Here is a 12,393-nt window from a genome sequence, read left to right as displayed (position 1 = left end):
ATTAGAACCCATTAAGACATAATAACTCTGAACTCATATTTCTCCTCTGCAGAAACAGGTAGTCCCCAACGTGCGATCACATTTGAGCCCAAAATTTCCAGTGCTAAGTGAGATAGTTGCTAAGTGAGCTTTCTCCACTTTATGACCTTTTTTGCCACAGTTGTTAAGTGAATCACTTCAGCTGTTAACATGGTTGTTAAGTGAATCTGGCTTCCCCCATTGACTTTGCCTGTCAGAAGGTCACAAAAGCTAAATCATTTGACTCCGGAACACTACAAGTGTCATAAATACAAGCCAGTTGCCAAGCGTCCAAATTTTAATGTCGCGACCATTGGGATGCTGCAAGTCGTAAGTGTGAAAAGCCATCGTAAGTTACTTTTTTCAGTGCTGTTCTAACTTTGACCGGTCATTAAATGAATGGTTCTAACTCGAGGATTAATTGTGGTGACCATACAAGTCATTTCCATTAGCTGTGCGCTAACCGCGGCATTATATCTGCCCAATAACCACATAGCAATCCAAACATTTGGGAAAAAAGAATCTAGTCCTGGATCTCCTATTAAAAGCATGCTTAATTTGAAGCAAATTCAAGCAACTATACCTCCGATAGGACTTCATTCAGATTATAGTGGTTGCTTTTCAAAAACCTTCTTTTTATTCCCCACTCCCTCAAAAAAAAAAAACTAGCAAACACCTGATTCATCAACATGGGGATAGGATCAGAACAAGTAAGTGAATATTCCTTAATTGGCAGCAGTTGGCATGTAGAATTACAGTGGCGGGAAGATTTGATGATTATATAATTCAGTTCTCCAGAAGGAAGAAGGAAGGATCGACCCAAATCAAGTCACATTCTTAACAGAGAATGTGGGTGAACGTGGGAGTTGAGCAGAGTAATTGGAAGTGGGCAAAACAGCATTATTCTAAAAATAATTGCCAGGCACAAGATCTGCAAAATAAAGCCAGATTGGAAAGAGAGGGGGGGGGGGATAAATAAAACCAACCTGTTTTTTTAGCACGTATAAAAATAAATTTTAAATTATTATCAACCTGCTCCCGGAACACAAATAGGGAGGAAAAAAAAACCCTGAAAGGCTTCAAACATTGGTTTACCATACCTGGCTATTCAGGTATGTTGTGATAATTTCTGATGGATCACAAGGAAAGGAAAATCATACACACACTGAACAGTTCAAGTTCAGCTAGTTCCCTGAAGTACAGCAGCAGATAATGCTCTTCTCTCAAATCCAAAATTAGTAGTTATTTTGGCATTTGAAGCAAAACAAAAACCTCAACCCTCACAAGTAGGTCTTCCCTTCTGCGATAAAAAATACCATAATACTTATAATAAATTGAATAATAATTTACAGTCCCTTTCATACTACTTAAGATAAGCTGCCAGAGGCAAATGCTTCTGTCTACTTAATGAAATGGGAAAGGGGGGCATAAAAAAGCCACACATAAAAGGAAGATCGCACAAATATACAAGGCATTTCAAAGAAGAGGAAGAAAGCAGCAATGTGATGAAAAAGAATTATTGCATGTAATTGCCATTTGATTATTAATTGTCAAGCTATTGTACTCTTTTTACTCTGTGGAAAAAGCATGCGAAGGAAGATCTTTTTCCTTTCATGAAATAAATGAAGTGTGAACGAAGCTTTTAAAATCAATTTAGGGACATACCTAGTCCAATTAGTAACTCAATCTCTCTAAAGAATCAGAAATATTCAGTCCAGACTGAAGGTGCCCAATCCATCAGGTTACAGGCTAAATTGCACCACCATTATACAAAGAAAATGTAACAAATACTTTTTGGTGTAATGCAATTACACCAGCCAAGGGTTAAACATGCTGTCTTTCCCCGAAAATAAGACCCACCCCGAAAATAACCCCTAGCCTGATTTATGGGAGTGGGTCCAATATAAGCCCTACCCCCAAAATAAGCCCTAGCTTATGGGGGATGGGTGTGGCCAGCACAAGAGGCAGCAAATGCGCGGGGGCTTCCTGCCCTGGCACGGCCATGGGCAAGCCAAGAGACAGTGGGGTAGAGTGGGTGGCGTGTCGAGATCACTTGCCTCTCCCCCCATGCCTCTGTCTCCACTTGCTGATGGTGCTGTCACGCAAGCTTCCTGTGAGCCAGGCGGCTGCACACCACATCTCAATCGCAATGGTGGGAGGGAGCAGGCGGGCGGCAGCAAAATAAGTCATCCCCCGAAAATAAGACCCAATGGGTCTTTTGGTGCCAAAAAAATATAAGACCCAGTCTTATTTTGGGGGAAACATGGTACTAGCAAGCAATAAATAGAACTCAAATTCAAGAATTCAGTGTCATACAGAGAGAAACCGATATAAAACATTTACCAATGACATCGCTCAGGGTAGTCTTCATTATGATTTTTCTAACAGAGAATCTACTGAACACTTCACGTTTTGCATAAAAGTCAGAGCAGAGGCCTCGGTTTTCTATGGCTACTAACCCAAATTCTAGGATAGGTAGGAACAGTCGTAGGAACAATAGACAATCAAAACTTCCAGACTTTAATTTTATATGGTCCAAGAAACTGGAAAGAACAAGATGGCTTAATTCTTAGTGCAGGAAACAGAGTCTATTTATCCAATGAGATACCTGAATGAACAAGTGATTTGAAGTTGTTGGTATTATCTATTTCTGCATCTTTATTTAAGGTATATAGACTCAGCTATTTGGGTGGTTAATGAATAATGAAAACCAGATGATTCCTGCATTCAGTCTAAAATTATATCCCACCAAAGGAAGAAGGGGTCAAAGACTTAAACTCTTGTTCCTAAAGCTGTTCCTAACAGAGATGAGGATGGAGGAGATACAAGGTCTCAGGATTGGGGAAAAGAGGGATTCCTTCCCATTGATTTCATTATTTAAAGTTATTCTTGTGCATGTTCAAATCTGGTTGGAGAGCTATGTGATTACTGGTGTAATACAAATAGGAAATGAAGGCATTATCAACCTTTTGGCATTGAAATGCAGGAAGATGTATTGTTTGTTGATAACGTGGATGTCTTCACTGGATTGAGGAAGGAAGGTTAGAACCCCTAGTGGGGAAAGAATTAGGAGTCACTGAGAGTCAAATGGCATGCAAATTTAAACTATTATTATAAGGGTAATCTACAATTAGATTCACAAAGACTGGTGAAAATTTAATACCTGTACAATAGAGTCAACATGTATTTGTTGTTGTAGTTAGTTGCAAAGTCGTGTCCGACCCATCGCGACCCCAACGTTCCTCCAGGCCTTCCTGTCCTCTACCATCTTCTGGAGTCCATTTAAGCTCACACCTACTGCTTCAGTGACTCCATCCAGCCACCTCATTCTCTGTCGTCCCCTTCTTCTCTTGCCCTCAACCTTTCCCAGCATTAGGCTCTTCTCCAGTGAGTCCTTCCTTCTCATTAGGTGGCCAAAGTATTTGAGTTTCAACTTCAGGATATGGCCTTCTAAAGAGCAGTCAGGGTTGATCTCCTCTAGGACTGACCGGTTTGATCACCTTGCAGTCCAAGGGACTCGCAGGAGTCTTCTCCAGCACCAGAGTTCAAAGGCCTCAATTCTTTGGCACTCAGCCTTTCTTATGGTCCATCTCTTTAAGAACTTGCCACAGTTTGTTGTGATCCACACAATCAAATGCTTTAGCATAGTCAATGAAGCAGAAGTAGATGTTTTTTCTGGAACTCCCTAGCTTTCTCCGTGATCCAGCATTTGTTGGCAATTTGATCTCTAGTTCTTCTGCCTCTTCGAAATCCTTCCTGTACTTCTGGTAGTTCTCGATCCACATACTGCTGGTGTCTAACTTGTAGGATTTTAAGCATAACTTTACTAGCATGTGAAATGAGTGCAATGGTGCGATAGTTTGAACATTCTTTGGCACTGCCTTTCTTTGGAATTGGAATGTAAACTGATCTTTTCCAATCCTGTGAGTGATGTTGAGTTTTCCAAATTTGCTGGCAAATTGAGTGTAGCACTTTTACTGCATCGTCTTTTAAGATTTTGAATAGCTCAGCTGGAATACTGTCACCTCCATTAGCTTTGTTGTTGCTCAGCTTTCCTAAGGGCCATTTCACTTCACATTCTAGGTCTAGGATGTCTGGCTCAAGGTCAGTGACCACCTCATTGTGGTTATTGGGACGTTAAGCTCATTCTTGTATAGTTCTTCTGTGTAATTTTGCCACCTGTTCTTAATCTCTTCTGCCTCTATTAGGTCCCTGCCATTTTGGTTCTTTATCATGCCCATTTTTGCATGAAATGTTCCCTTCATCTCTCCAATTTTCTTGAAGAGATCTCTAGTCCTCCCTATTCTATTGTTTTCTTCTATTTCTTTTCACTGTTCATTTAAGAAGGCATTCTTATCTCTTCTAGCTATTCTCTGGAATTCTTCATTCAATTGGGTGTATCATTCTTTTTCTCCCTTGCCTTTCGCTTCCTTCCTATCCTCAGCTATTTGCAAAGCTTCCTCAGACAACCATTTTGCTTCTTGCATTTCTTTTTCTTTGGGATGGTTTTAGTTGCTACTTCTTGTAAAATGTTGCGAACCCCCGTCCATAGTTCTTCAGGCACTCTGTCTATCAGATCTAATTCCTTAAATCTATTTGTCACCTCTACTGTATATTCGTCAGGGATATGATTTAGTTCATACCTGAGTGGCCTAGTGTTTTTCCCTACTTTCTTCATTTTAAGCCTAAATTTTGCAATGAGAAGCTCATGATCTGTGCCACAGTCAGCTCCTGGTCTTGTTTTTACTGACTGTATAGAGCTTCTCCATCTTTGGCTGCACAGCACATAGTCAATCTGATTTCTGTGTTGATCGTCTGGTGATGTCCATGTGTAGAGCCATCTCTTGGGTTGTTGGAAAAGAGTGTTTGCTATCACATGTATAACATGTATAACAAGTAACAATTTTGTCTTTGCCTCCAATACAATTGCCTTGTGTTATTAAAAAGAATGTGAGAGCACACCGTGTACTTTACTTTCAAACAAACTTTATCAAATTCTTTCTGAGTAGGGCAGCTATATAAATCTGTTTAATAAACAAATAAAAGATAGATAGGGAGCTAGCTACCAAGACCCACGACGTTCCATTGAAAATAAACAATTATAGAATAGTTTTTTTCCACAATTAAAGGTAAGAAACAAACTATGTACAGAGATACCGGTAGTTTATTTATTGCATACTTAGTAGCTAATCCTGTAGCTAATACTAAGGAAAGCTATCCCTAACAATTATAGAACCTTAACTGTGGCTTTCTACCACCAATAATGGAAACCAAATCTCTGCCATCTGATTTTTTTCTTTTGTTCTAAATTTGAAGCATGGTAAGCATTTTTAAAATTAAGTCATGCCTTAATCCAGGCTGTGATTCATCAATCGTTGGCACTATTCCCTTTCTTCTTTTACGAGGCTGCTAAGTGACAATACATCTTTTATGGTAACAAAAGATGAGATAAGCTGATTTTTTTCTCAGCAAGTCAGGATCAAGAGATACAGGTAGTCCTCAACTTATGACCACAATTGAGCCCAAAATTTGTGTGGTAATTTATATGGTAATTTTAATTCAAATGCTTATGACATGCAGGTACTTAGTAGGAAAACTGTCACTTATAAACATAAGGCTGTTTGTCATCAAACATGTAAACATAAAACAGTGCAAGTGGATTAAACATAATAATAATAATAATAATAATAATAATAATAATAATAATAATAATAATAAGAAGAAGAAGAAGAAGAAGAAGAAGAAGAAGAAGAAGAAGAAGAAGAAGAAGAAGAAGAAGAAGAAGAAGAAGTTGGAAGGGACCTTGGAGGTCATCTAGTCCAACCCCCTGCTAAGGCAGGAAACCTATACAATTTCAGACAAATGGCTGTCCAGTCTCTTCTTAAAAACTTCCAGTGTTGGAGCATTCACCACTTCTGGAGGCAGATTGTTCCACTGGTTAATTGTTCTAACTGTCAGGAAGTTTCTCCTTAGTTCTAGGTTGCTTCTCTCCTTGACTAGTTTCCATCCATTGCTTCTTGTCCTGCTTTCAGGTGCTTTGGAGAATAGCTTGGCATTCGCTAATTTAATATTTTTGTTTACAGTCCAACTGAAGAGATGTCTTGCCTACCCTTAATACAGAAATATGGATATTTGAAAACGTATTGAAATACTAAAAGTTCTCTGTATTTTAAAAAGCTACTTATTTTCTGGGCAGATGCTATTTTGAAAATAATCATCTGCACTCTAAGAATCCATGTCTCTTAAACCCTGTTTATGTATACTACAAAATTCTATAGCCTTTTCAATCTAATGTACTGTCTAGAGATCTTATAGGTAGCAGTTCCATTTTTCTTTGCATTTCTCAATTAGAAATGTATACCTTTAAAACTGAAACATTCTGTCTTGCTTCTTATAATAAGATACTGACAATGAGATGAAAAGGGCCTCTTAGCACATTGCAGGTCATCAGTTATTAGAAACAAATCCCTTAGTTATTGTTGGAAGATATATTTCATCTGTCCTGAACTTATTTATCAAATCAATTTTCAGTACAGAACTCAGTATGTTTCAATAGTATCCAAAAATGGCCCTCCTATTCAATTTCTCCATACATCATCTACCGGTACTTTTCTAATATGCCAGTTTATTTCTTCCCTGATGAAAGCTTTTTTTATATAAATATTTTATTAATTTTCTAGTTTTACAATCATAAGTACTTAATAAACAATGTGTTGCCCTGGGTCCATGAGTAATTCAGTGGTACATATTAACTTCTTCAAACTAGGCCCAATATCACACCATCCAATGCTTCCTCTCTTCTTCCAGTAGTACACATTTTCCCATATTAGGCAAATACAATTCTTATTGTTGTTAATACATATACAATTGAATATCAACATCTTTGTTACATTTTCCTAATAATATCAATAATGGTTTAAAATATCTTTTCTAGCCAAAATATATCTTAACTGCATATGCACTTAATATCCATTTGTTCAATTAATATCCTGTTTTTCCCACTTTTTTAAAAAAAAAATAATTTCCCATCAGTGTTCAAAATGTCTCTATCGCTTATAATTTCTCATAAGTTATATTTGGGTAACCAAAAGCTTCCCTTATTCAAACCCTCTTATCATTTTCATATTTCCCTTCTCATACCAAAATATAATATTCTAGTTATAAATAATATTTATAATTTCTAGTTATAATAATAATACTACAGGGACGTGGTAGCTCAGCGGGTTAGGACGCTGAGCTTGTCGATCAGAAAGTCAGCAGTTTGGCGGGTCGAATCCCGAGTGCCGCGTAACAGAGTGAGCGCCTGTTACTCATCCCAGCTACTGCCAACCTAGCAGTTCGAAAGCATGTAAAAATGCAAGTAGAAAAATAGGGACCACTACGGTGGGAAGGTAACAGCCTTTGGTGTCTAGTCATGCCAGCCACATGACCACGGAGATGTCCTCAGACAAGCGCTGGCTCTTCGACTTTGAAACGGAGGGACCCCAATGGGGCAAAAACAAACACGGAAGACGGAGCCCTGTCTTCCAGGGCCAGTCACACCGTGACATCAAACCGGAAGTTTCCTGATGAAAGCTTTATATTGTTACATAGAGTTGATAAAGAAACTTGCTCAATTCCCATTCCAACATAATATTTTTCAAATTTAAATATTCTCCTTTACATGGAATCACTGCTAAAGTGTTAGTTCTTATATGAATGCCTGCAGCTGTGTCAAATCAGTCTAATTATTGTATTGTGAACTGTTGCAGTGTAAGCTCTGCTCCTTTTGTACATGCATTATGACATCACACTTCACATCTGAAAAAGGTAAACCTTCCAGCATTATGGTGCAATGATCCTTTTGTTAATTTTCAAGCAAGAAGCAAGAATCTGCAGATACCCATTAATATTGTTAACATGTGCCAGCTAGATCCCATCCCCATAACATGCAGTACAATGTACTAAATTTTGTGTTTTGTCATCTGACAGGAAAGAATAACTACAAAACCCTAATATACCTCCAACAAGATAGCAGAATCGTTGGGAAAAGGGAGAAAAGTACATTTCTTTATCCACTTCTACCATTTACTTCTTAGAAAACCAAACAACCAACCAAGTCAATTAAAAATCCTACTTACACTATGAATAATTCTGAAGTGGATGAGACATTAGTCCTACCATTCTTGATGTAAAATATATAAAAGTTAGTGAATATTAATTAACATTTTATTTTTAACTACGGTATGTATTTTTCTGTCATTAGCAAATAGTCCCAGGCTTGACCTCATTCTTCAAAAGACCAATATACAACATGCCAGGCCTTCCAACTGAGAAAATATTAAATATTTCAATCCAACATTTAAAAATGACCATATTAGGAACTATCACTATATTTATAAACAGCCAGCATAAAAAGCAGGAATCATTAGAAAATTATTGCAATTTCCTTGTTACTGGTAGTTTCCAATACTTCTATATTTTATTATCTTCGAACATTAGCAGCAGCCTTTCCCAACATGCTTTCCACAGAAGGCTAAGGAAAGAAACAGGTTAGAAGCAATGTTTGCTTAAGCTGGAGATAATGGATGTAACATTAGCAAGAAGCAGATTGAGAACAGTTGATATACAGGTTAGAAGACTGAAGCATTCTTGACAAAAATAGGCAAAGCCTATTGAATTCTTGAACTTACTTCTTTCATCCATAGCAGTTTAGGTGGCTGCATTTCAACCGACATCACACCACCAACAAAGGACAGCACATTATGCTGTGTCTCATTGATGTGCGTTGTTTGATTAGCTGCACGATGGTCCATCCACATGATGATGTTTCTTTTGTGTTCTCCTTATAAAACAAAACCAAAGCAGTCATTGTTTCCACTAAAATATTTAGTACGCATATTCTTCTATCCAGATACTTTCCATTATAAAGATATGCTTTCTTCATAAAAAACATGTGCCATACCGATAATTACAACATATTTAAACAGATCACAAAAATAGTCACACGTGACTGCTGTAAAGGGCACAACTACAATTAAGAAAATTCAATATTGACAGGTGATCCTCCCCTTTTTCTGATTATACAAAAGATTTGCAGATTCTGCCTTCCTTCAGACTGCATTAGCATTTATGAAAGCTACAGTTAAACAGAAAATAAATGTACAAAAGCACCTAGTGCCGACATAGCATGTTCCAGAATTTCCTGTCATTAATTACCATTGTCTCTTGACAGCCTTTAGCATATCACTTCAAAGTTGTAACCTCCACGTGAGTTCAAAAATCTTTTGGAAGACATTCCTTGGTTTGATTTTTGGTTTGTTTATTTGTTTGTTTGAGGTTTTGTGTGTGTGTGGCTTTCTCCATCTTGATGTCTTTACAGATGTCATTGTTCTACTAACATCTTTCTAAAATTCTTTGTTAATATCTTTCCTGAGAGTTTTGTACTTCTTGGCTTCAGGTTCTTTATTCTTCCTAATAATTTTCATGGTTTGTTCTAACATCCAGTTTGATTTCTTTTTAATCTGGCAATTTTCCCCCCACTTTCCTCCTTAACAATTCCTTTAAGTTCACTTCACTGTTCCTCTGCCTACGTAGAAGCTGAGGGCTTCAAAGTGATTCTTTTTGTTTTTCTTAAAAAATGTTGTTTCAAGGCTGCTGAAATGCACAAACACAGTATTTGAAGCTTTCAAGTCAGAATAAGCCTCTGAATCATGGCTTATAACCAAAATGGTAGGAATATGATCAATATCATTTTATAGAAACTAATCAGCTGTCTTGTTCCTCTTTAATTTGGCTTCAAATTTTCACATGAACAATTTGTATTTTGTTTCACAGTCAGCCTTTGGCCACACTTTTGCTATTCTGAGTGAGCTTTTCCATCTTCTTATACCAATAATATAACCAATTCCATTTCTGTGTAATGCATCTGGGGATATTCACCTATATACGGTAGTCATTGCAAGTCTGTGCTAACAAGTAGACATTTGATAGAATTGTTAAAAATATTTTGATTTCCTAGGTAGTAGGACCAACAATGTTTTCCTTCTTAATGCTTTGACATTCCAGTCTCAAGTCACAATCTGGATACCTTGGTTGCCTGTTTTACCAATTCCAGATAGATGGTGAACATAAAATCCATCAGCTTCCTCTTCTTCTGCATCAATGATTGGAGCATAGGTTTGGATAATTGTTAACAGGGTTATCTAGAAAGTTTAATTGGTTTTATTCAATTACTGATTGCATCATAACCAAGTACTGTCCTTGCTATAGCCTCCCTTGTTATGAAGGCAACATTTTTTCCTTCTTAGTTAACTTAGTTTACTGAATAGTAAGCTGAATGACTAAAAGGGTCCAATTCCAGTCCACTCCAATTCAGTGGCTGCCTAAGATGCCAATGTATGGATGATTCATTTCATCTTTATGTTTATTTAAATTTTACAATGGAATACAAAAAGTAAATGTTGGATGTTGCTGTACTTGTTATATTATATTCTCTTTATCTAACTGTAATGTTAAAACAAAGCTAAAATATTTTTATGTTGAAATATAATGAAAAAGTAAAAAAAAGGTTGTATTTACTTTTTCACATGACTGTAGTTGGGAAGGCAGGATTCGTACATCTTTTTTTTAGGAGATAAGAATGAAGGTACTCAAGAGTCAAAAAATGTCTCAGGTTCCATGTAGTAATGCATGAGATCAAAAAGAAGACTATTTCCTTTGCCTTCTGACTGCAGCCCTGTGACTTAGCCCTCATTCTATAGAGCAGACATGTCAAACACAAGGCCCGGGGGCCAGATCCGGCCCGCGAAGTGGTTTCATGTGGCCCGTGAAGCCATCCTGGAAACAGTGAGGGAACGGCCCCCACTGCCTTGGCCCTGGCCCAGAGACCCTCCTCCTGCCAGAGACCCTCAGATCTGTCCCACTCCTGCCCAGGCCCCCATAGGCACCCTTGATGCGAACAATGTAGAGCTGGCCATGCCCACCCAGTAGGACATACGCACTCTAGCCACGCCCACCCAGTAGGCCACGCCCACCCAGGCCATACTCACCCGGCCCCCTGAGGGCAACTGCAATGCTGATGTGGCCCTCAATGAAATTGAGTTTGACACCCCTGCTATAGAGGAATCTTCACTTCTTTCTGAACACAGCCAAATTTCCTCTTTGTGTTCACTTTCTCCTTCTAGTTCACTTACCTTTTTACTTTAGATAAAACTTGATAGAAAATCTCCTTCCATAAAAATATATGAAAATCCTACACGCTTAAATACAAACATTTTAATCAAGTCTATCTGAAAAGTGGGTAATTCGGTATCAGCACAATTTGTAATTGAATTTATACTGGCTAAATTATTATTGCCCCCGATTTTATTTTTAAATTATCATCTTACTATTGCAAATCTTAGGTCATTATTTGAAGGTTTTACCTTCATAGTTGACTGCCAAAGGATGAAAATGGCTATCCAAAACAACAAGGGAACAGGTAGCATCAAAGCCAAGCCCTCGAATCTGGGAAATATTTATTCCTTGGGTAATTTTCTGTGAAAGAAAAAATAAATAAATAAATACATAGCTCACTTTTCTATTCATTGAGGCACACAAAACAGTTAGTACAGTGGCGTATAAAGCTGAAGTTCAAATTAAACTTTAAATCCACAGCACTACATGTAGAGAGTATAAATGCCCAACACTATATGATTATCTAAATTACTAATAAGGATAACTATATAACAGTTTGGACTATTGATTACTTTATCCATTGTTGATTAATTCATCCTTCTTAAAAATCAATAATTATATTTTCCTTTACATTTAACTGATTGATTATATATTATAATGGAGATGCATGAGCTTGCACATGTTGGTATATTGGTCAATAATGAGAATGAAACTATTAAACAAATGGTATCTGTAACTGCCAGCGTAACAGGTTATTACTGTGATTGTCAAAAATCCACTTCCAGAAAAAATAATTTGAAGGAAAAACTTCAACAATGTTCTCCTACTAAAAAGCTCATTGTGTTGATCAGCTCTCATCCAAAAGTATTCTCATGATGTTTTTCTCAACTGTTTCACTGTGAGATCTGAGGAGACATCTGTTAATATAAATTCTTTCATGGACGTAGTACTTGTTTACCTGGTAGAATTGAACTGATCTGAAAACAACAACAAGAAACTGTACATCTTAGAACCCAGTTTAAGAAATGTTCATCTACTTTGAGTGACAATAGGTGTTCAAAGTCTCAGACATTTTTCTGATGTAGAGAGCCCCACGGTTGGCCTTGAGGGAAATATTTAGAAGCCCTTACAGAAACAAAATTGACAAACCTATTTCTTAAGGTTTGGGTAATACCAAAAGAGACTCAGAATGGCTTTTCCCTGAATCATTAGGATATA

General features: G+C 37.4%; 1 protein-coding gene across 3 annotated transcripts in view; it reads right to left on the bottom strand.

Annotated features, from left to right (window-relative positions):
- The window catches only part of FGGY (FGGY carbohydrate kinase domain containing), a 153,007-nt gene that overhangs the window by 126,049 nt on the left and 14,565 nt on the right, over window positions 1-12,393 (bottom strand). For all 3 annotated transcript variants that reach the window (XR_014492234.1, XM_083360527.1, XM_083360528.1), the window contains exons 3-4: window positions 11,424-11,535; window positions 8,691-8,842 (exon numbers count right to left, since the gene is read on the bottom strand). Coding sequence is in view for 2 of the 3 variants with exons in the window: in XM_083360527.1 (XP_083216653.1) it covers window positions 8,691-8,842; window positions 11,424-11,535 (264 nt within the window). In the remaining variant the exon portion in view is untranslated. The remainder of the gene's footprint in view (window positions 1-8,690; window positions 8,843-11,423; window positions 11,536-12,393) is intronic.

The sequence above is a fragment of the Vipera ursinii genome (genome assembly GCF_947247035.1).
Source record: "Vipera ursinii genome assembly, chromosome: 3".
NCBI lineage: Eukaryota > Metazoa > Chordata > Lepidosauria > Squamata > Viperidae > Vipera > Vipera ursinii.
This window is presented reverse-complemented; position numbering and strand designations above follow the sequence as displayed.